At 39.4% G+C, this 25574-nt stretch overlaps 1 protein-coding gene across 5 annotated transcripts in view; it reads left to right on the forward strand.

Annotated features, from left to right (window-relative positions):
• Window positions 1-25574, forward strand: part of TNS3 (tensin 3) — a 241463-nt gene that overhangs the window by 40137 nt on the left and 175752 nt on the right. For all 5 annotated transcript variants that reach the window (XM_074869814.1, XM_074869796.1, XM_074869804.1 and 2 more), the window contains exons 2-3: window positions 7169-7213; window positions 21763-21874. In XM_074869814.1, the coding sequence (XP_074725915.1) occupies window positions 7169-7213; window positions 21763-21874 (157 nt within the window). The remainder of the gene's footprint in view (window positions 1-7168; window positions 7214-21762; window positions 21875-25574) is intronic.

A 25574-nucleotide genomic window follows, 5' to 3' on the forward strand; every position in this document is an offset into this window, starting at 1 on the left:
ATGATCAGAAGCATCTTTGAGAATTATTTTTAATGGATTGTGCTCATTTGAGAAGGGGAAAGCACCTTGTCACTTCTAGTTTACAAACACCCAGTTGAGCTGATTAGTGCCTTATCCCTGTGCTTTTAAGTGAAACTGTGTTCCCTGCAGGTGTGAGATTTTATGAAAACATAATTATTCTGCTTAATAGAAAACATGGTTAGGCTGAGCTGGTATGAAATGTGAGTGTAATGGCTTTTCTTCCTTTTAATAGATTTTTTCTTTATTTTTGATTGGGTTATATTTTGTTTTCAAAGAATGTGGTGACTAATGCTTGGAGCACAGGACTGAAATTCAAGCAAAACACTCTACTGTTACATGTTTTCCATGTCACTGACTCATGTTGATATTGTCATCAGTAACATTGCTTGAAATCTAAAATGATAGACAATGAGAGAGTTTGACACTTAACTTAATTGGGATCCATTTTCTGCCTTTTTGGAGGCAATAATCATTCCTACCTCTTGAACAGAAGCTTCAGGTGTCATCTGCACGAAGATGCCTGTTGTTGTTTAACCAGGTGGAATTGTACATCCTGTGCTTATATCAGAGCTGTGGGTGTTGCTGCTGTGGGAGAAGGGGAAGAGCTCTGCCTGCTGGGAGACCCAGTGAAGTGTGCTGCATGGGGAGGCTGGGCAGATCTGCTAGTAGGGGTGGGCAACCTCTTAACGGGCCAAAAGCCCTCGGGATTCCTTTTAAGCTTGGAGTTTAAGAAGAGCTGAGAGCTGTAGAGCCTTGTTACTCTTGAGAATCAGACCCTCGCCAGTGAGAAAATGCATTTTCTCTTTCCCAGTGGCACTTTTGAGCTTTGAGTTGTGTTCCTCTGCTTTCAGCTTCCATTCTGAGTATCGTGAATGTCATTCCTTTCCTTGGCATCCTGGAACAATTTCCTTCTCCAAGTCTTTCAAGGAAATGGATGAGTTTGCTTGTAGAGGGACTGTTGCCTGTATTTCTGGATTGGGTTTACTTGCTTTGGCTTACCCATGTGGGTGCTGTTACAGTTATTTGTTCCCTCATGAATAAGTGCTCTGAAGACGTGTAGAGCTGAGAAGGGAAAAACATTTCAAAATAGAGTAGGAGTGTTCAAGCAGGCAGAATTTTTCACTTTGTACTTGAAGTGGTGAGGGAAATGAAGCATGTGTGCAGAGCAAATCAAGGTTTTCCTGTGAGTCATTAACTATCTTTTGACAGCTCTGAGTGGAGAGCTTGCTTCATTAATTTCCTTAATGACACCAAATTGGGCATGGGTTTTGTTTACCATGGCCATGGAATTTGCTGTACATGCTAATAGATTTGGGAGTTCAGTTCAAGTAATTCTGACATTGTATTCAGAACTGAAGTTCTGCACTTACTGAAAGAATAGTGTTACGCTCACATGAAGATTGAGTGCAACTTCAGTGTGATATGACTGATAAAATGAAGTATTTCAGGTATAGCTGGATCCATTAGTTCATGAAGAAATTTAATGATTGGGAAAAGTGGGAATTCACCTTACTGAGGTTACAAGAATACAGACTGAGGATTTCACAGACTTAGGCGTGTTGCCTAGGGCTACAGACAATTTCCACAGTATTGTAATTATTGCTGAGCAGCATTCAACAAGAGAGAAGGTATTCAAGACAGAGATGGTCGGTGGGAAAGCAGAGGAAAAAATGAAAATACTCCTGCATAAAAGTGATATGAGAAGGCCTAGGGAAGAAAGGGAAGAGCATTTCTGGGGTGATAGTTTTCAAACTGTTTAGGTCTTTGAATATAGAGTTCCTGGAAAATCCAAAAGTTGAGATATTTTTGGGGCCACAGAGTCTACATATGCTATTATGCCTCTGTGTTGATGGAGATTAAGAATTGGCAGACCTGAGTTATGTGTTATTTAACCCAGACTGTTTTGTACTTCAGGATTAAAAAGAGTGTTTCTTGATTGTGTTTTGGCTCCTAGTTATTTGTTTCTTTCTAGGAATCAAGAATTAATTTTTAGTGTGATGTATTTGTAATGAATAAATTGGAGGGGGGAGGGGCAGTGACAGATTAACTTTACACATACAGATTTCAGCAAGATACTCTGAAGAATAATAAGTTATTTGGCTATAAGATCTATACCAGGAGGTGAAGTATTTCAGGATGCCTTTTGTATTTCTCTTTGTTATTTGTAGTTGAATAATTTTTTTTAAGGTGTGCAGTATTGTATTAGTTACCCATGTTGTAGCAACGAGATTATTGAGTAATCATGAATAGTTGCATACAAATTTGTTTCTTAACTAAATGACTGAAACTTTCTAAAGGGAGAGAAATATACTAGCTCACTGAAGAAAAAAACTAAACCTTTTCTTCTACTAATTCTGGTGTTCATATACATAGCAGTGCTTCCAAAAATGTGATATAATTTTAGAAACCAGCCCTCTGAGTTCCTCCTTTTATTGTTAGCTTTCTCTTATAAGTGTGGTGAAACTGGATTACTGCTGACATTTCAAGTATGTTCATGCACAAATATATTAACTTTCCTTCCTGTCTGTTACATTATGTGTTACTGTGATATCTGGACAGTTTACACTTTTTCTCAGTTACTTAGCTACATGTCATCGCAGTCTTAAAAAAACCCAAACCTGGTATCTCCATTTTAGAGATGGTGCATGGCTGCATGGAAAAACTAAGCCCTCTGTCCACGTTTGATCAGAGGCCTGTGGTGAGGGAGAGAGCTTTTGACATTTCCAAGATCCAAATGGCGAGATGGTAGCTGAAATGGTTTGTGTCTTAGCTTCCTTTTATCTAATTTTAGGTATAGTCTCTCTGCAAAAGAGGTAGTGACAAACTTGTGAGTGATAATGAAATGAGAGAACTTCAAAGCCCAAGGATGGATTTAGCAGGTGGAATTTGAAAGTAAAGCCCCTGTTCCCAGTCCATCACTTCTTCCTGTTAATGCTGTGTGGCACAACTCATGTTGTTTCATGAGTTGCTGGAGCAATTGATGTTGCCTATTAGTGACCCATGTCAATCTGTATGTGGCAATTTCCCAAACTGTATACTCCAATATAGTAGAGCTGATGGATATAATGTGGGTGATAGTACAGTAGATTTGCTTGTAAACTCCCAGTAGCATTGCCTCCTTAATCTGGGCAGTGTTCTGATGTGGTGAGAACTGACGGTATTAATGTTACTTTTGCAGCTATTAACCCCATTGGCTATTAGATGTTCTGTTTCTAACACTTTGTGAAAAAAGTCACTTCTGTAGCAATGAAACTGGGCCGTTTGTTAACACTCAGCTTTAGGCTTTTTTGGGAAGAATGTAGCTGCTTTTGTCCATAGTTCAGAAAATTTTCAGGCCCTCTGCAAATCATGATAGTTTTCAGCTTGCCTAAGAGAAAGATGTAGAGGAGTTTGACATCACAGATGCCCTTTTGACATCTAACTGAGGTATTGTGTAAAATACAGTTGAGCAGTGGCAGCTCAAATGTGAATAATATCCTGGAAATACCAGAAGAGCTACCTGTCATAATGCATATATTTTCTTTTCCTAATATCTTTAGCTTCTCACATTCACTTTTTCCTGATTTACAATGCAGAATTGCTTCAAAAAAATCTGTATTACAGATGATAAATATTACTTTTGCTGTTTTAGCATTTGAAAAGTACAGTCATATCTGTGTGATGCAGGTGCTGTTTCCAAACTGAACCTACAGTGAATCTTTTTGATAAAGCATAGTATCGTGTTTGATAAGCAATGGAGTAAAAATTGTCTCTCAGCTATCGCATGTGCATGTCTGGGGATGGAGGGAGAAGGGGGAAGAACATAGTCTTTCAAAGAGAAAAGGAGGGTGTGTGTGTTCTTGGAGTATCATATTAATGTAAAAGAGCTAGATGTGCTCTTTGAGCTTGACTTTTTGCTCTGGGAGGGACTGGGGGGACGTAGTGTGTTTGTGTGTGGGGGGAGGTGGTGAACATTCCTGGAGGGGATTAATTTTGAGGTGACTCGAGCAGACACTTTGATCCTTTCCATCTGCAGGTTGGCTTGTTTTAGCTTGTTAATATATGGATAGCAAATTCTCTCCTTCCTTTTATGTTTGGAAAATTGCTCATAGCCCACACATGGCTCTGTAATTGGGGAGAGATTGTTCATTCTTGCCTGCAGGAAGACATTTCTCTGTCTGCTGAGCTGGAGTTCCAGACTAGATAGAGGGAATGCAAGAAGAACGTAGATGGGAAGCAGGGCTACACAACACTTAAGCTATGATTCTTGAAGAAATAGCCACTAATCCATCTGTGTTTGCATCCGGAACATCATGTGTTCTTCAGGATGAGGGAAGTAAAATTGTGCAGTAGTGTGCTCAGCCTCTCGTGTGCATCAGCATATAATGGTGTGGCTGCCTGTAGGACATGGGTACTGGATAGAAACCTCAGTTTAGGAAAGTTTCTTCATCAATAATCTGCAATAGTTTTTTATACTCTCACGAACATCATCAGGTTTTCTTGTTCATTTCAACTTCAGACATCTTAAATACTAGTAGGAATGTTATATATATTTAAGTGACCTGAAAGTAGACAAGGGTTTGGTGATATAAAATATGCTCTGTTTCTCAACCAAACTTTTTAAAGATTGTTAAACTTGTGTTCTGTTGAACTTGTATTGCCCTGCCTACTCTCAAATTGCTCTTTTAAGTCAAGATTTTCCAAAAGTATCAGGATTTTCTCATAGTTCTGTCTGGGAGCTTATCCTGCAGATAAGATAGCACTGGTCAGGTTACAGAGAGATTTGATCTCCTACCTCTTCCCCTACCCCAGAAGATGCTTTGGAAAGGTTTGTGTGTGCGCATGTGTTGTTTGGACCTTTTCGTCTCTGTGAGAGTATATCATGCCACAAAGATTTTGTGTTAACAGCCAGAGTCCTGGCATAAGTTTATAGTATTTTAGTGAATTTTTTTCCTGTGTTGCTTACACATCTACATTCAAAGATTTTTAAGGGCTGGTTTTGGCTTGGAGTGTTGCAGTTCTTTCTGATTATTTCCAGATCTCACAGAATTTTGTTCATAAATGTCATTGACCAAGAGGTCTGGCCACATTCCATGATTAATAATTGCAGTCTGTCCTCGGTTTTGATTAGATGCAACACTATTCCCTCATCTCTTAACTTTTGTAGTTGGTGGCTCATTCTGGCTCCTTTGGAGTCCTAAGGAAAGAATACAAAGAGTCTTCTCACCCACCTCACAGAGGCCTTTTAAAAAGAAGCTCTGGGGGTGATTTAATTCCCCTAAACTCGAGGTGACTTTGTCACTCACTGGTGGTTGGGCCTCTGCTAGCAGAAGTTTGTATTTGAGGTTAAATTTGAGTAAACCAAGTAAAGTGTGGGTTTTTTTATTATTATTTTTTTTAATGTCTGAAGTCTTGTATTTGACCTTCATAGGTGATATGGTAGAGTTTAAAGAAGAAAAAGAATAATTGATAAATCCCACCATTTTACAGGAGCTTTAAGTGGTTCCAGATAATTGAATGGCTTTCTTAACAAATGTATCTTGAACAAAAGAAGCTGATGACTAAAGCAAGTTGAGTGGGTGAAAGAAAATATTAACTGTGTAAGAGCTGCAAAAATGAGCTTTTTGAGAACTGTGCTAGATATTAGGACTTACTGTATGAGTATCTTTGGAGGTCCTTGGAGGATGATTGCATGTCGCTGTGTCTGGAAATATTTGCTTCTAGATTTAGGTAGGTCAGTTAACAGTGAAGAGGAAGTCATAGCATAGGTCATGATGTAAGCAAGCACTGCTGTAGGTTATAAGCTACACAAGCTTATGTTGGCTGTAATGCTTGAAAACTATGGCTGCTATAAATAATAGCATGAGTTGGACAACTGTAAGTCTGAATTCCAGGTAGTCTGATTCCGCTAGAAATTTTCACTTAGGTGACCTTGAAGGATCACCTTTCCTGCCTGGGACTGAGGTCACTGGAACACTGAGTTGCATGAATCAAATCTCAGTTCAGGGAGTCTTATATTTGGGGAATACCTCACATAAAACAAGAAGTCTATACCAGGCCTCTCCTTTCCATGGAGGATGCTCTTGTGACCTTATTCAGTCGCAGAGAGACTGTTAAACACAGCCATCCTCCAAAGAGGCAGAGTAATAGAAAGACCTTAAATCTTCTGCAAAATGTCATTATGACAAGACATTTCATTTAGTCTGAAGGCATCTGTCTGTATATGCAGCACATGCAAGCAGGAAGAACAAAAAGGGCATCTGTATGTTGTTGTACACGTATTACACAATTCATGTCTTGTGTATATGTGCATGTTTTGCATGGAAAGATTCATTTGTTGTGATTGAATGTATAGAGTGCAGTAGTTAAGTTTACTAAATCCCAGGGTTTGGTTTGGCTTAACTTTAAAGGATTTTATCACTTTTTCTAACTACAAAAAACTAAGCTCCACCCTTTATTTGCTTGCAAAATGATATTTCTTTGTTTAAAAAGATCTGCACTGATACAGTTCTGTCAGCAGTAAATTTTGATTTCCACGGTCAAGTTGCTATCATGTGTAAACACAGCATGCTGGGGACTGTGTGGGGACAGGTTGGAGTCACATGGGTGCATGGTGAACCGTGGCCTGTTAGGTTGCTGCAGGGGCTGAAAGAATAACTGAACAATTTCTAGAAAGTGAAAAGATGGAAAATTAATTTCAGCTAGGGGAAGGTGACAACTATAGTCAGTATAGTAACAAGCTGTGAATTGAACTTAACCTGAACTGAAAACTGGTTTGAACAGTTTGGCATTTTGCTTTCCTTCATGCATCCCCCTGCCCCCATTAAGCTCAACGCAGAGTTAGACTCTTAAGAACTTCAGTCCCAGTGGGATCTGAAACAGGACTGAAATGAAATGTTGCCTTGATCCTCTGGTGGTAATATTGGTAAGCTTTTTCAGATGCTTTGGGAAACATTTTTATTGCTTGCTTAACTGTTGTTTGATGTACAGAGGGGAAATGGATATACTTACAGCACACCCATGTGGCCATGTAGGGGTTAAATGTTATTTAAAAATTGTTTTAATGGGGGGGGGGGGGAAGGTTTCTAATTGTAGTGAAGTATTTTTGGAATTTGCCCTGTCAGTTAGTAATATTTCACTAATTAAAGCAACCCTTTGTTTAAACCAGGCTGACAACAGTTCGTCTGGAGAGTTGGCTGGTCGACAAACTGAGGTATGTTCATTCCTCAGCAATTCAACCCATTTTATATGCTGATGTTTCTGAAATAATGCTTTTAACTTGGAAGAAGGTAATCACATCTGTGAATTCCTTGTGGTTTCTCTGCTGCTGAGGGTTGCAGCCTATAAACAATTTTATTGCCTTAAAGACTGTGTGTAATGAAAATTAACAAATAAAACAAGCATAGAGGCACTAGGCTCTTTATGGCTGGAGGCATCAGGTTTGTTTGAATGGCAAAATTAAGGGATTATAAATTTTTGCTGAAAGAATGTTAGTGAGAGGCAGTTCTCCTCTCTTGTTCCCTTTCTCTTGTGTATGCTCTTGCTCGGGAGAACAGTGTATGTTCTGACTGTGGCTTGGTCAGTAAGGTTTTATGTATTTGTGGAAAAGTGGGTTCTCATTTGGAACTTGTACATTTGCTGTAAAGGAGAGGGAAAGGGCTACACTGATATATATATATATATATATAGTGTCAGGTTGAACTACAAAAACAGACTGAAAATTTTACAGGCATTATATGAAGAAAATCACATAATATGAAAAAGCCAACATACAAATATTGACTCGCTAAGTATACGCCTGCAGGTTGTATTTGCCCAGTGCTGCAGTGTTGCTGATTTGCTCTTAGTCACTTGGTTTTGTCGAATGACTTGCTGCTTGTAAAGAAGCCTACCTTGCCAGATTAAAGACCCTGAAAGAGTAAAACCTGTGAGTGTCCTGGCATTTTGAGTGAAATCTGTTGAATGATGGATACCTGCTAGACTAAGACTTGGTAGCTTTCTTTTGAAAGATTACCTTTTCTTCATTATAGACATTCAGAGATACACCTCAAGTCTTGAAAAAGAGCGTATTTGTGTTTTCTCTGCACAACATTTATAAAAATACCAAACTGCAGATCTGCCTTGTCAATAGAACTGCAGACAAACATGTCCAGGCAGTGAAGATTCTTCAGAAGTTTTATTTGATTTTGGTAGCAATATTGATATACTTCATGATGTGCTCTGTAATAACAAGGAATGTACTGGAACAATTGGATGTCAGAACCAGGATGAGCCTTTGAAAGGAGTGTTCTCTAGTTTCAGTTATATTTTATTTTACATTCCCATGAAATAATTTCCGGTTTTGGCAAGTGTACCATGGGACTGTTGCTTTTGTAAATTTCTGTGATCTAGAAATTTGCTTTATTTGAAGAATCTATTCTATGAATGTTTCCTCTTTTTCTGTGGGGCAGAGGGAACAGTAACTGTTGCGATAATGAATTAAATACTTTGAAAGTGCAAGAAAAGAAATATAAGCTACAATAAGTAAAAATTATGAATGCTTTAAAGGAAACTGTCATTGTTCTGAGGGAAGGGGGAGAGAAGAGAGTACTTCTCCAGTGTGCTAATACGAAAGTACCCTTGGTGCGACAGACAAGAGAATAGAAACTGAGGAAATCTGATGAAATGATACTGATGAGATTGCAGAGTATTTGATAAGAAGAGTAAGGGTTTGTTGACCTTCCTGGTTGTTAGAAGGAAAAATTTAGGGTTTCAAGTGGATTCTTTGGGCCTTTTAATAAAGATCATGAAAGTCAAGTTCAACATATGTTTTAGTGAGGTTTTCTTCAATGGCCGTGATAAGAAATCCTGATTTTAGTGCCAGGAAAATAACTAGGATAATTACTTGGAAATTTAAAGTGATTAGTTATTTTGAGCTACAAGGAAGGAGCAGGTCAGTTGAGTTAAGTAACAGTTGCATTTTATGTAATTGTTTTTTTCAATGTAATAGTTTAACTATTTGTCCTTGGGTGAGTGAGCAAGTTAATCAGCTACAGAGCTGGCACTGTATAATAACTTTATAAATGTCTATTGTGTTTGATTTCCATTTCCACAAGAGCTTTAGATCTTGTAGCTGAATGTGATCCTTGTATTCAAGCCATTTTACATTATCCTGGCTTACTCACATGGCAGAGGAGAGCAATTGAAGTTCCAAGCCTCAGGCCAGTAGCAAGAAATATTTTCCTTCCTGGGTGGGAGCACACAGGGCTACCAGTTAGTAGCAGCCTGCACTAGTCAGTGACTGGAATTGATGGTGTTTGTCAAGATGGGTATTTTCTTGTATTCGTACTAGAGGTTAATGTTTGAATGGGAATAGCTAATCGGAAAGGTGGAGACCATTTGAACAGGCAGGCAGGAGTTTTCTCCTATCTCCAGGCTGTAATTGAAGTGACTGTGGAAATGGTTACAGTAATAAGGTGGAGGTAAGGGTAACTTAATTCAAATTTTTTTAGGTGTAAAAATCTGTGGTTCAGCAGAAGGTAGGTATAATTATGATGATTAGCTTGCTATAGATGCATTCTTTTACTGTAACACATTATACTTTGCTGTTGAATTTTTCTTATTCTCAGAGCTGCAGCCAAACGTCAGAATTTGTGTATGAACTGAACATTATATAATTCAATACATTTACTGCGAGTTCCTCTCTCGAATAAAGGCAAAGCTTGAATCTGGCATGACAAGTGCTTTCTCTTTCTGTATGGCAAAGTGTGGCTGCATCTTGCGCTAGGCATGTCTGCCAGAGCCTGAACATCCTGATTCAGGTACCAGGGTGGGAAGGAGTGGTACCAGAGAGGGTACCAGTGTGAGGATCAGAAGAGGAGCCTTATTTTGCTGTTTGCCACAGTGAGCGATGTATCTGTTGTCATGAGGCTAACCTTGATTCCTCCTTAGCATTTTTTAGATAATTGTGCATCATGAAGGTGGTGGTTTAGCATGAATGATAGTTTTAACCAGGAAGTTTTGACACTGTTGCTTGGGTGTGGTTTTTTCTCTTCTTTTTGTGTGTGTGTGGTTCATGTTCTTCAGTAAAAATACAAATCTATGTAGTACTAGCCTTTGTTCTCTCAAAGTTTTCTCTGATTTGCCTGTTAGGGCTTAGGTGAGTGTGGACTCTGTACAGTATCATCTATGGTTAGTAGTGATAAGGGAATATGATTGAGACTTTCTGATTTAGTATACTGTTACCATGTGATAAACACTTTGAAAGATGTGTTCAGAGTGGTCGGTACAACTAGTCTTCTAGTATCAGAGGAAAATAAATAGAAGGTATGCAAAATCTACAGTTGCAAGTAGTGTTTTTCATCAGCTTATGTTCCCATAGACTCGTCTGACAAGACCACACAGAAACACCAGGAAGAATACAAAGTAAATGGCTAACCACAAGTTGTCTGCTGTCCGATGAAAGTAGTGAAATTAGATCCTGGAGCAGGATTGTTGAGTAAACATTACTGATTTTTGGAGTGGCGCTTACATTATCCTATAAAAATTTTGTAGAAGTCTGTGTGATATTAACTTGGTTCTCTTTCCTGAAAATGGTTGATTGTAACTTGATGGAAAAAATGGCAAAGCTTCAGTAAAATTGCAGCCAAAAAGTGAAATTAGATGTTATGAAAGAAATTAAATTCTACCCAAAAGTGTGTAATGAAGACTTTTGTCCCACATTGGGTTCTCCCCCACTTCTTAAATTACCAAATACAAAATTTTGTAAGCCAAAAATTTTAGGTCCTCAGGTTTAACGAAGTGCAGAAAATGTGCCTATTTTAAGTTGTTGTATGAAATATACTGGTTTAGATTACTGCTTGGAACAGTCTTAACTGTATGAAGTAAGATAACTGTAAAATGAGGAAATAGTTAAGGACATAATTCCAGTCATATACACACACAGAGTGCTGTTTTCTCTGAGTTGCTATCATTAGTGCAGATGATAATCTGTATGGGATTGCTTGTTTAACTAGAGCTGTTTGCATACTGAACCTGGAGTGTTTGGAATACCATTGCTTATGGCCTCGGGGAATAAATTAAAGTACTTTGGGGTGGGGAGCATAGGTGTTGATTGAAGATGTTCTGTCTGCAGATGCTGGCCTGCACTCTGTTCCCTGTTTAGTGTTACTCTAGCCTTTCAAAATACAATGTCCAGGTGGACTTCCTGTGGTCATTAATACTCCCTGTGTCAGTAGGTCCCAAGAGCCGTGCTGATAGCCTAGGTTAAAAAATATAGTCAAATAAGGATATGTGTTTGGGGAGAAGAGGAAGCTGAACTGCGGTTGCCATTTTTCCATCCTACTGAATCACCTTTAATGAGATTTTCCTGCAGACTTGGAAAGCATGTTATTTTCTGCTTCTCGAAGATGTAACATAGTGATGTTATAGAAGGCAGATCCTGACTGATGACTGATATATGTGCTTTCAGTGTGCATGCTTCCTTTGTACAGCAGCTGTTAAATGTATATCTATATGAAGTGTGCAGCTATCAACTCACTCTGTGTATTTCTAGCCTGAATGCTGACTTTCTCTGGAGGATGGGGGGGGAAAAAAGATACATCTGAAAGGTAGCAGTGTTGACAGGAGAGTACCCGCATGAACTTTTAAGTGCCAAATTGAGTATGTGTTAGTGTAGCACACCTTCCTCAAGCAGGATTGTGAGGGTAAGAGGGAAAGTTCAAGCTGTGTAGCAAAATTTGGCTATATGAAATTGCTAAATTATTCACTGCATTAGAATTAATAATATTTCTTAGTGACTGATTCACTGACATCCATCTTCATCCCTCTCAGCTGTTTCTACTGGTCAGTGTTCTGGCAGACAGCTGCTGCCATCTGTCCATGTTCTAGCCCAGGTCTGATCTCTTCTTTTATTTCTGCTCTCCCTTTCTCCACTTGCTTTGCAGATTTTTTGGTAACTTTCCTAGTTGTGTTTTTGGTGTGTTTTGTTTTAAAATATCTGATTCTTATCACACCAGAAATTGTTTAATACGAGACACAGCTCTTGGTAGCTCTTTTTGGTATTTGACCTTGTAACTAACTGCATCATGTTGTAGGAGGGTTAGGTTGTACATTGCTGCAGTCCTTTGTGCATTTGCTGCTTTCTAAACAGGTTCATTAGGGACTATCGAGACAGAGGGAGAAAATATGCATAGAAGCATGTACTTTGCTCGATGTTTTTGAGTATCTGCAAGAATTCATCTGCAGAGGGAAGAGATTTGGTTAGAGGTTCTAGGTGAGGATGATTAAAAAAAAATTAACTGTTAGCATTTCAAGGGTAGACACCTGATGTCTCTGAATTTTTACTTTTGTTATGCCCTTTAACATTTTTTTCTGTAAACTGAAGATAAACCAGGTATATTCAGAAATAGTCTTTTTCCCCCTGTTATTTAAAGACGTGAATTCTTGTCTTTGGATTTCTAGCTCTGAATATGTGGGAGTTCCAATCTTCGTGTAATAAAAGCAGTGCTGTAGCCTCAGAGATGTCAAGGCCAGTTCATTTAACAAAAAAAAAAGAAAAAAGCCATTGACAAACACTGAGCTTTCATGATGCACATAGTCCTTTGCTGCTTTCAGGCGTTTCCTTTGTACAGTATTTTCCCACACAGAACAAAGTGTCAGTTTGCCAATGAGATGAGGATGAAAAAGACAAAGTTTTCCAGTGTCTGGAGTAATGATTGCTTTAATGGACTTTCCATCTGTCTCCTAATTGCTTTTCCACCAGTACAGATTCATGTGGAGAAATGAAGGTGTTGAAACAAAAATGCAAAGAACTGATGAAATGGGAAAATGTGAGAGCTGCTGCTATTTTACATTATGAGTGAGGAGTGACCACAGGACTCCTGTTTGTTCCTGCTGGTTGGAGAGGGTATGAACCACTGCTCTCTGAAGGCAACTGATTCCTAGTGACACTGGGATGAAGGATTTGGCCAGAGAAAGGCAGCCTTTCTCCAGCAGGTGTACTGCTCTGCCTTGCATCCTGCTGGAAGGAGTGTTGGGGCTGCTGATGGCATGCATTCAGACCCCCTTGGGCATTGTCGATGGGCGTCACCCACCTCTAGGCAGACCTGGACCTATTGTTATCTGGACTGAAATCTTAACCAGATCTTAAGGGGAAGGATTTGAAACTGGGAAAACAGCAAGTGTGAAAAAGTTCCTGTATGTTGTTTAAAGTTTGAGGTGGCCAGCCTCAGACTTGAAAGAGGAGAGAGGTATTTATCTGATGATCAGTCTTTTCCAAACACTCTACTGTCTTATATTAGCTCTGCATCCTGTGGGAGCTGTCTTTCAAAGAAAGCTGATACTGCTTTGCCTCAAGAATTTAAAACTTTGGGAAGAGCACATGCAATTGATGATCTAGATGAAGGACCTCTTCCAAGGGGAACTGTCTACAAATGACAAATGTAAATGTATGTGGCATGAAAGAATAATACATGAGACAGAGGTCCTGTGACTTCTTAGAGAGCAGTGGAGTTGCTGTTACATTCAGTCATGGTTGCCTCTGGGCAAGTCACTTGGGAGAGCAACTGAGGCTGCAGACCTCCCTTCCAGAACCCTGTGGCAGACTAGGTTTGGGCTGCTGCTTCTCTATGGCATCTTGCCCTGCCATGTGCCTGGCTGGTTTTTAACATTTTTAGTTCAGAGCTGTAAGTGAGAGAGCTAAGGTGAAGAGCTTTGGGTGTGAGAGCCAGTACAGTTTTCCTTTCAGCTTTTGACCAATGTGTTTTTTGTGGCAGCTGGAATTAGAAGTAGCTATACCTGGAAATTTAGAGAGACCCAAGTGCTAGGCTGTGTGAGTTGAACAGGCTGTGGAGAAATTCTATCCTTTTCATTTGTTAAATTGAAACTTTGAAAGATAAGGTACTGGGTCCCAGCATGTATAAAAGCATATGATAGAATGAGAGCATGTCCAGAAAGGTATGATTGAGATAGCCAAGGGGATAGAACAGCTGCTTTTTGGGAAGAGACTGAAAAGACTGGGACCATTCTTTTTGGAAAATGAAAAGTTTAGGGGAAATATGATCCAGGTTTTACAAAAACATAAAGGTGATGGGTAGGTAGAACTAGTCATGTAGTCCCACAGTGAAGAAACTAACAAGTGTCAGAACTGGTGGGAGTTTACTTTAAAATGAACAAATGAAGGTACTTTAAACAAGGGTCAGTATGACCTTTTTTGTGGGGCAGACAGTACCAGCATGTTCAAAGCAGAGTTGCTGACCCAGTAAGGCATACTTTATGTTCTAAGCCATATTTTTTACAATTGGCTGTTGATGTACTGAGTAAAGCTTGATTGTAGGTGCTTTGCACATCTCTGAACTCTTTCTTTAAAGCTACATAAGTTCTGTAAGGTCATTTGGACAGAAACTTCCTTTTTAGTTTTCACAGAATTGTCTAGGTTGGAAAAGACCTTGAAGATCATCTAGTCCAACTGTTAACCTAACATTGACAGTTCCCAACTACACCATATCCCTCAGTGCTATGTTGACTCTTTGTTTTGGAAGAGCATATAGCTTTGCAACCCTGGTACCTAGGCAGTTCCTTACTAAAACAATGAAGACCCCTGACTTCTTTTGTGTGAGAACCTACAAAGGCTTCTGCTGCTTAAAATTATAACATCAAATATTTTAAATATGGGGAAAAAATACTCTTTTCAGTTATTTTCCATGATTCTTTGGCTCTTTATGCTTCTCAGTAAGTCAGTCTTGTACTACCAAATCATAGGATTTTTTTTCCCTCTTGACATAAAGATTATTCAGTTGGTTCAGTGAGACATTTTTCCTACTGATGTCTCTGTGTGCCCTCACTTGAGTCACAAGTCAGAAGCAGACTCTACTGGGAGGAATATTGCCAGCTCAGGCTGAATGATCCTAAATCAAATCTCTCTTGTCTAGCTTGGGCTGCTGGTCCATCCTTCTGTGAAGTGCCTTGAATGAATGGGGAGTAAATGGGGTGTTTAACAAATACTCTGTTATCTTTGCAATCCCTCTGAGGTTATTTGGTAATAGTAAATGGTAGTGATAGTAGTATAGCTAGCTGTTTGTGTACATTAAGTGTGTGTGTAAATATATATATATGTGTGCTGTCTGTCACTGTAGAAATAATCTCTGAATGTGAGTGGAACAGCCAGAAATGCCTTACTTCAGTCTGTCTAAAAATCCTTTGGTGTTTTTCATTTGTTTTGCCACTGTCCCGTATTGTCATGTAGCATGGGGACTGCAAAATTCATATATTCACTGGTGGTAGCTGTGTATGTACTTAAATGTGTGTGGTATGTTCAGTTGATGTTTGGCTAAAATACTGTGCTACTCTTGAAGCAATAATGTGTTTTCCAAGAAATTACATTCATATGGAAGAGCTGCAGAGAGTCTCATGGTGTTTGCTATTTCTGGAAAATTCTTCATTGTATATTCATCTTGCCCTTGTGTGAGGCTTCTGACATAATAATTTCTTATAGTTTCCAAAAAGTTGTGGTCAGTCCTGTGGTTCTAAAAGCCATTTTAGAGGGTAGATGAGCAATATCCTATTACTTGGCCTGTATGCACGGTAGGCACTCTTAAATATTTTTCTGGAAATGAAACCTGCAGCAAATTTGGAACACTGGTTCAGGAATAGGAAAGTTAAAAATGCTGTTTACTATAGGGAGGGAAGAGAAGAGCTCTAAACTATTTTGTGTTATCAGTAATACTAACTGTTCTGGGCAGTCCTGTCTCAATAGTATTTGCTTCAGGAATGCTAGTTACAGGGAACTGTGGGTAACCTGATGTGATTTTATTCTGATTTCTCCATGGAAGCTCTAAGTAACTGGAGAAATCATGGGACTCTTGCTGTGAAGTTTTCGTGGTAAGAGATGGGAGGAGAGGAAATAAGGAGGTGACAGAAGTAATGATGAGTAATCTTAACAGAAGGGGCTGAAAGGGGGTGAGTAGTCTGGCATTCCCCTCAGCTAGCTGTGCTGTTTTTCCTTAGTCATGTGATTTATTTTTTGGAGTAATCTTACAGATACAGATATGTGTCTTAGCTTTGCAAAGGTTTTTTAACTGGGGCTCAGCCTTTTCATGAAAACTGCTTTCAGTCATCCCTTATTTGAACTTTCTTTTGGACATCCACTATGAGCATTTCCCTAGCCCATAAAAGGTGGTGAAATACCCATTCTGTTAATACACTGCTACCCCCTGCCTCCATGTATTTCAAATAATAGTCATAAGCATTGTATCAGCCAGTGGATTTAATGCTACCTTGGAGAGTAGGAGAATGCATAAAGAGAGTCCCAGGAAACTGCAGTATCGGTTGGTAAGTTATTTAGCGAGAGTATGGGGAAAAGGGATCATACTTGCATGAGCATGGATGGGAAGTGACCAAAACATATCTTGGCTTTATATGATTTTGCTGCTGTGCTAAGACTCTTTTATGGGTCATGTAAAATTCAGCAGGAGTAGAGTCTGATATGTGGAAAGCTTATGGGGCTTTGCATGTATGTTTATAGTTTTCTCTTAGCTGGGATATATGACATGGATTGTTACAAATTTTGGAGATGGAGAAATAATGTACAACCATTTTTTGGCTCTTTATTCTCTACATAGAGTAACATCTGGAATTGATTTAATATAAAAAGGCTAATTCTTTTTGTTAAGACTTTGTATTTCCTCATAAGTATATTTAGTCACTGCCTGGATGACTTTGGAGGGAATGAATTCTGTAGAAGTAATAATCAGTGAAGTTTGGTTATTCTTTTTTTTTTTAAATGGAGCATAGATATATGTGAATTTAGTTGTACACTTGAAGATTATTTAAATGGATCTAATTTTAAAATATTTGCTTGATTCTTTGATAAAAGATCGAAGCCCTGGAATTTTTAAAGAATGAACCTTTATCACAATTGCAGTTTACATGTTGGAAATATGAAATTGAAATAAATGTTCCTTGATTCTGTTATTCATTGAATAATTTTGTTAATTGTGGTTAAATACATAATTAAGTATGGTGTTTGAGAATAACATTGTGAATGCCACTTCCATAGGTGTGATGAACCAGTGTTAAGTCTCTGCCAAGGAGGAATTGCTGTATCAGTATTGCCAAAAATCAAACTGTGTATCTTGAGTGATTTAATCTGTATTGGCTTAATTGAAATCTGGGGAGTGTTTTTTGTGTAAATTGCTTTTCACAAAATATTATGTGTCTCAAAAGTCTTTGACAGAGTTGCTGTGAATTTTTATCTGATGATGGTCAGCATGTTGCTACATAATGAAAATGCTCAGTGATGGGAAGTATTTGAAATCCATCATAGCTGAGGGTGCCTGTGTAAATCTTTACACAGTCTGCTGTGTTACATTGCAAATCTGGGATAAACTTTCAGCTTCATTAGATTTCTGTGTGCCATAGAAAGCAGAACATAACCAAAAATATTTCCTTGTGTGGTAAACAAGAGTTTCATAATGCTAGGAGTTGAGACTAGACATAATTACAGCCTCTTCCTCAGGCAAAAACTCAGTCTGTAACTTGTGGTTCTGCACTGTTTTCTTCCAGTTTTTGCTCCTAACAATTACATGCAGTTTAGATTTCAGTCTTGAGCCTCATGAAAGTAGCATTGCTTGCTGCCTGCCATGGTTGCTTCCCCCCTCCTCTCCCCTCCCCTTCTGGCGTCTTCCTTACTGGAGAACCACAAAAGCTGTACCAGGTGACAACAAAGAAACCTTGGTCTAGGCTGGTCTAGGTTTCAGTGTATGCAGAGTTCTTGTAAAACAGCTGTGAGTACTGAATCTGCTAAATGAACTGTTTAACTGAATTGCTTGGAGAGCCCATAATGGAATGTACTTACAATGAACAACAGGGAACAAAAAATGCACATTTCTAAAATTTAGATGCAAAAGCTTCATTGCAGAATTTTTCCAAAATGCCCCAGAGAACTAATTTATTTGATGTTTACATTACAAATGAAATGGACAGATTGACTAGTTGATCAATTAATGTCAAGACCTACTTAAACAAAACTCCAGTATCTAAACAGTGATTCTTGTGATGGTTGTCTTGCTTTGGAACAGTGCAAGTGTCAAAGCTTGCGAAGAAGTGTTTGGGAGGTAGGAAATAAGGAGAAGCAGACCTAGATACAGAACAAATTTTCTGTGAAGTTTATCCATGAACTTCTTTAAATCTGCAAACTCTGCAAAACTGTCCTTTTCAGAGGGTCGCAGACGTGCTTGCTTTCCCCCTGTGAACTTTACCCAGTGGTAGAACTCTACAGGGAAGAAGAGTGGATAAAATATGAAATGAGAATTCTGGGGTTTTTTGTCTATACCTACAAAGCAGAGAAACTGCAGCAACCAGTGGAGATGACAGCATTGCTGAATTTTTTTTTTTTGGTTTTTTATGTAAAAGAGACTGTGGAGGTGAGGGACTCTCAGCTCTTTGGTCGTGATGCCTGAACCCATTATGGTGCAGAACCGCTTAACATCAGATGAATGAAGTTACCTGTATGTAATGACACTTTTACTTCCTCCTAGACCTCTGTCTCTTCAAAAATATCTCCCCTGTTTTCAAACACAAAAAGCCCAGTCATCACAGAGGTTTTCTGAAAATAAATTTGATTTGTTTGCCATCAAGTATGTTCCTACCTAACATTGGAATTCAGCTGTTCTTTTTCTTTATGGTTTACTTTTAATATAAATCATAATTCAGACAGCATCAACCTGAAGTTACACGATGCAAATGCCAGTAGTGCGGGATACAGGGGAATTTGTGACATTGGCTTCTACAGTGAGTAAATGAAGTGTCTAACGAAGCGTTGTAATTACAGTTCAAATCTATTAAGTGTTCTATCTTCTCCTTCAGCCTTTTGAGGATGTGGGCTATTCTACTATTTCTCTCTAATTTCTGCTGGTTAATACCATTGGGTGCCATTAAAAGCCATATAATGGACAACCAGATGATCAGGCCCAGTCAGCATGGGTTTATGTCAGGTCCTGCCTGACAAACCTGATCTCCATCTACGACAGGGTGACCTGCTTATTGGATGAGGGAAAGGCTGTGGATGTTGCTTACCTTGACTTTAGTAAGGCCTTTGACACCGTTTCCCACAGCATTCTCCTGGCAAAACTGGCTGCTCGTGGCTTGCGTGGGCACACACTTTGCTGGGTAAAAAAACTGGCTGGATGGCCGGGCCCAGAGAGTTGTGGTGAATGGAGTTAAATCCGGTTGGCAGCCGATCACGAGTGGTGTCCCCCAGGGCTCGGTTTTGGGGCCACTCCTGTTTAACATCTTTATTGATGATCTAGACGAGGGGATTGAGTGCACCCTCAGTAAGTTTGCAGATGACGCCAAATTGGGTGGGAGTGTTGATCTGCTCGAGGGTAGGGAGGCTCTGCAGAGAGACCTGGACAGGCTGGAGCGATGGGCTAAGGCCAACTGTGTGAGTTTCAATAAGGCCAAATGCCGGGTGCTGCACTTGGGCCACAACAACCCCCAGCAGCGCTACAGGCTTGGGGAGGAGTGGCTGGAGAGCTGCCAGTCAGAGAGGGACCTGGGGGTGTTGATTGACAGCTGTCTGAACATGAGCCAGCAGTGTGCCCAGGTGGCCAAGAAGGCCAATGGCATCCTGGCTTGTATCAGAAATAGTGTGGCCAGCAGGGACAGGGAAGTGATCTTGCCCCTGTACTCGGCACTGGTGAGGCCGCACCTCGATTCCTGTGTTCAGTTTTGGGCCCCTCACTACAAAAAGGACATTGAATTACTCGAGTGCATCCAGAGAAGGGCAACAAAGCTGGTGAAGGGTCTGGAGCACATGTTGTACGAGGAGCGGCTGAGGGAACTGGGGTTGTTTAGTCTGGAGAAAAGGAGGCTGAGGGGAGACCTCATCGCCCTCTACAACTCCCTGAAAGGAGGTTGCAGAGAGCTGGGGATGAGTCTCTTTAACCAAGTAATAAGTGATAGGACAAGAGGTAATGGCCTCAAGTTGCGCCAGGGAAGGTTTAGACTGGATATTAGGAAGTATTTCTTTACAGAACGGGTTGTTAGGCATTGGAATGGGCTGCCCAGGGAGGTGGTGGAGTCCCCATCCCTGGAGGTGTTTAAGAGTCGGGTCGACATAGCACTGAGGGATATGGTGTAGTTGGGATCTGTCAGTGTTAGGTTAATGGTTGGACTGGATGATCTTCAAGGTGTTTTCCAACCTAGACGATTCTGTGTGAATACACTTCACTGGTAGAAAGATTTTCCTCATACTCTAGCCAGAGTTTTATTCCTTCAGCCCAAGTTATTTCTACTGTGGTGTTTGTGGAATTATGTTAATTATCTTGGCTTTACACTGTGGGTAAGACCAACAAAGTTTCCTGAAGCTGTTCTTAAGATCAGTCTGACTGTGCATCCCCACTGGTGAGTGAGGCCTCCAAGCACCCAGGCCTGCTCAGGGTAGTCAGTTGCTGCCACTCTTGTTCCTTGGGGCTCTTCTGGAGTTTTGGGTAGGCTCATGTGGAGACAGTACTTGGAAGGTGACATCAATTTTTTTTTTTAAGGCTGTTCTTGTGCCTGCTGAGCAGCTGTACTACAGATGTTTTTGGAGACAGTAAACATTTTGCCTAGAGCAACATGTTGAATTGTTCAAAGCCACAAAGAAATACCATGTTACCTTATTGACATAGACTTGTACATTGTACCACACTGGGAAATTTTCTCATCAGAAATATGGGTGGAAGCCTGGCACTGCAGTGGCCTGACCTGGCTCTGTGCAGAGGGACAGTTTTCTGCTTCTAGGCACTTGTGCCACTAAATCTCAGCGCAGGTGTTGAAGTGTTGAATACAAGCCCACTTGCTACTGAATTTAAGGACAATAAGGTGCAAATGTGAAATGAAAATGAGGGATGTGAAGAATCATTTGGGGATTTTTCATGGTCTGGAGAAATATATTTTTGTTTTTGAATAGGTAACTGATATTTCCAAAAAGTCTGCCAAGGGAAGTGAAGGTTGTTACACCCTCCAGAGGAGATACAGACTCTGTCATAGGCTTTTGGTAGCCCCCTCTGTTGCATTACCTAAATGTTTCCTAAATTATAGAAGCCACGTAATATCTGTCACATATATGGTGTTGACTTTTGCAGTTCTGTCCCCAATTAGAAATGTCATTATTGTGTTATATTTTAACATGATTTTAATTGTTGTGACGCACTCTGGAAATAATGTTACTTTAAACTAGTATACTTTTCTTATGCAGGAAAGAAGCAAAAGTGTTTAAAGTTAGCAATCTGTTCCAAAGTCAGCTCGCATGGACACTTTTTATTTATTAAATGAAAAGTCCAAGCTGTCTTCTGCACCAGATAAATTTAACCAGAGTTAAATTGGCTACTGTGATAAATCATTACATTATTTTTAACCAGTTTAAACTGAACTAGTGCAAGTTTTTATGTAGATAAGGCATTAGGTCAGAAGGTTGTTGGTTCATATCATAGAGATTAATCTGTATTTTCTCTTAAATAATTCATAGAGTGAATTCTGAAGTTATGATATAAAATGTTTTGCGGTGTCTGTGTCCTGATATGCAAGAGGTTCCTTACCCTATGTGCTTCCCAAACTTGAGAGTGGAAAGGTCATGTTATTGAGTAAGAGTGAGGCTGAGAGAGCGAGTGAGAGTGCTTTGACATACTACTGTTATACTACTGACACACTACTGTTTTATTTAATCTAAAACTTTCTATATTTCATTTAAAAGTATGACTCAAAAGCTGAGGGAAGATCTGATGTTATTTCCCTTGCTTCCAGCCTCAAGAAACAGCTTCAAGGTCTCACACCTTCAAAACCAAGTCTTTTAAGAAAACCAAAACTTGTGGAATCTGCAAACAACTAATCGAAAGCCAAGGCGTTTCCTGCAGAGGTGAGTAACATATGATGTGCTGTTTACTTTCTTGCTGTGTAAAAAAAAAAAAAAAAAAAAAATTAATTTAATATTAATGTTGAAGTTTCTAGGAATCCATGTTTCAGGAATTCCGCCTGGACTAAGTATAATTGTTACCTCGGCTTATTTCCTTCCTTTGTACAGTAATGTTCTTTGAATTTGCTGTGGAGTGGGGTGCTCTAGTAGGTAATTGGACTTGTATAATGATGTGTTTTTATTGTTACGCTGTTCAGGCAAGTTCCAGAATACGGCAATGCCTGTGGAGGCTCTCTGAGGGGCATGTGAGTGATGTGTGCACAGTGGGTGACAGATGCCTCTGGATGGAGTTCAGTATCCAAATGAGGAAGTGTGAGACTCTGTCTCACTGAGGCTTGAAGGTTTTCTCTGCATTAATTTGCAAAAATTCACAAAAGCAACCATCTATTTATTTACTTTAATTTTTTCAGTTGTGTTATGCTCTAATCTGTAGTCCTTCAGTCTAATCACTCACAAAAACAATAAAGAGGTTGTTCTCCTGAATGCACAGACTACAGCTCCTTACAGCTGTTTTCCCTCACTTTTCTTCCTTGCTGTGTAGAATTGAGCGTCCTTTCTGCAAGTTGTCCAGGGATAGGGGTTTTGATCCCCTGTACTGGTTTACTCTAGTTAATGTTCAACTCCTGTTATTCCATGTTAATAAAAACAGTATCTTTACTTGCTGCATGCATGGTTTACCTACTAGTAAGAGAATGCTATTATCTCTTCATCTGAAGCATAGTCACTGTTTTTACTGAGACGTGTTTGCACCACTTCCCAGTTCTAGATGGATCCCTGTCTCCTACCTCCTCCCTCCCATATTCTTTAGACATGCTAGGATTCCTCTGAGAGTTTCAGAGGGAAGTGAGAGATTTAGATGTGGAAGGAATGTGACCATTTCCTGAGCTAAGGTGCAGACTTTGTAAATGAACAGCTACATGTAAAATACCTCACTTGTTCAGCATTACAGTTACTATAGGAGTGGTAGTTATGTATGTATTTCTCTAACATATTTCTTCTGTCTGTCTTTCTAGAGGTTGGTTCCAAAGTTCTTAAGATTTAGTTGTTTTCAATTTAGCAGAAATGGTATTGTTGGAAGGAAGCTTGCTTAGTGAAGGAACTGCCTGAAGACCGTTTTGATCAGGTTCAGTGTAAAAAGCACTGTACCAGGAGAGAATCAGTACTTTGAAGGGAAAGGCCTTTGGGGCGTGAATAGAAAAAAATGTTTGCCAGTTTGCTCTGGATTTGAGTTCTCACAGCTCAGAGCTGGAAGTCTCAAATTTGCAAAAGCTGTGTCAGTGTGCTTATCTGCCAAAGGCAGTAAGAGCTTTACCATGTCTGAGGCTAGGATGAGTCTGAGCAATTTTTCCTTTTGCCCCAATGTGTAATAGCTTTGGTTTAAATACAGAAACAGTACAGTACTAACAGTACACACCAATGTAGTTTAACACATCTTTGGCTAGTGTTTATACATGGTTCAAAACATCAGTAAGAAAGCAAAATTTACATGTATTCAAACCATCAAGGAAAAAAGCTTTCAGGAAAAACAAAAGAACTGAGGAACTAAAAATTTTACAAGCACTTCTACTGGGATCCCTCCAACACACTCCCTAGACCAGTATAAATCATGGCTATGATATATCCATGTCCATATCCCAGTCTGTCTGGGATAATTTTCTCTAGGTTTCTGGGCGAAATTTTCAGAATGAGCCCCTTGATAGTATTCCATAGCCCCTTTTGCTGGTGTGAGCACCCCACAGATTCACTATCCTTCTGTGCTGCTGGTACATTTTGATTGTTAGTTGCTTGATACTTACCTATGGGATGGGAGCAACAGGAGTTGCAGAGTGAAGTAATGCCTCCAAGTAGTTTCAATTTAATAAGAACCCATTTGTATTTTAACTTCCAGCATGGGCTTTATAAAGCAGAGTTTTGGAAAAGATAGAACTGAAAGTTGACTGTTCCCTTGCCAGCACTGCAGTACTTGAAATGTACCCTAGTACTGTGAAACTATTAATAAGAAGAAAAATGAACCAGCTGTTTCAGAGCCAAATCCTGGTGCTGCTGCTTCTGGTAAATTCTCCCTGATGTTGCTGTATGAAAGTGAGCAAGTTGGCATTGGGGGGAGGGGAGGGAGAAGAAAAGCCTTTAGTTAAAAAGAAAAAAAAAGTTCCTTTGTGTATTAATGAGAAAAGTCTTGCTTTCTAACAGTTCCTCCTCAGAAAATAATAGCTCTTTGTACAGGCTGCAGGTTCCCCCTGGACTATAATATCTTATCAGTTAAAGGAAAGTTATGTGTCAAGAGAAATGAGGGGAAGGGAAAGGCTCCAGATTGGTCACTGCATAGTATTTGCTGTTTATCTAGCAATGAATCATGTACTTGTTGTAAGGTAAAAAAGCCATAACTGGGTGTTGTGTTGGTTAGATAAGTTTTCATTAGTATGTGGCAGTCATTTTAGGGGTGTGTTGTTTAGCCCTGTCTTGCAAAATGTGTCCTTTGCTAGTAGCCAGGTCTGAATGCAGTACTTTTTATGAAAAATGACTGAAAGGTACACTTGAATAATTATGTCCCTTTGTCCTTGTATACTTCAGTCCACCTAAGTAAAGCATACTCAATTACAATGAATTTATTTTTAACAAGCACTACAAAAACAGTGGCAAAAAGAAAAGGCAGATTTGAAGAAGGGGAAGCTCCTGGCTGTCTCCCTGCCTGGTAAGCATGTGGCTGGGCTGTGTTGTTGATGCAGTTTCTCAGTAAGACGAAAGGACAGACAGCTGTTGATTGATTATTCTAGAGTACCTGCACATTCTGGAGTAAATCAAGGATCACATGACTCCACATGTCTCTTCAGTGCTACCTCAAACTTGAATGATTCTGAACTCTGATCTTCCCTGCAGTACAGTTCAATATAATTCAGGGCTAAGCAGATACACATCCTGATCGTGCACATTTACATAGTTAGCCAAAGGGCTGCAGTGCTACAAAAGCCTTCTGATTTTATGGGTTTTTTTAAGCTACTTTAGGTGTTGAATAGTCAGTATTTTACTTCATTTGTAAACAAGCTGTCATAATTATCTAATTTCTATGTGTTTTCCATGTGAATTTCTATTTTACTTTATTCTTATATATGTAAAATTTTTATTTCTATTTTTCTTTAGTTTCCTTTGCTTTTTAAAATTATCATTTATCTTTGTGTTGTGATCAAATGACTGTTGGTCTAGAACAGAGAGCTTTTTAGATCCTCTGCATCTTCCCAATTTCCAGAAAGTACTTTTGTAGCAATTTGAAAACTGGAGACCAGATTTGGGAAATTTGAGTAGTTTTAAATAATGCAGTATTATTTCCTAGCTCTTAGAGCATTGATGGGTGAAATAAGTATGAAGAATTGAAACACTTTACACATTTCTGTTGATGAAACTCCATTCCCCTGCAGTTGATGATTAAGTTAACATGTTTAGGTGCTGCTAGTGAGACTTCACATGCAATACAAAGCATTCCATGAGCTAGATTTTAACCTTAATTCCATTAATGGTAGTTTGAATGAACTGAGTATCTTTTCGTTAATCTAACCTAGCCACGTATGTTTTGGTTTTGGGAATATGTGTTGGCGTGATCCCAGTAGGACTGCTCATAGAATCTTAGTTCCTTGTTTTTTTAATTTTT

This window comes from Strix uralensis, chromosome 1 (genome assembly GCF_047716275.1).
Source record: "Strix uralensis isolate ZFMK-TIS-50842 chromosome 1, bStrUra1, whole genome shotgun sequence".
Classification (NCBI taxonomy): domain Eukaryota; kingdom Metazoa; phylum Chordata; class Aves; order Strigiformes; family Strigidae; genus Strix; species Strix uralensis.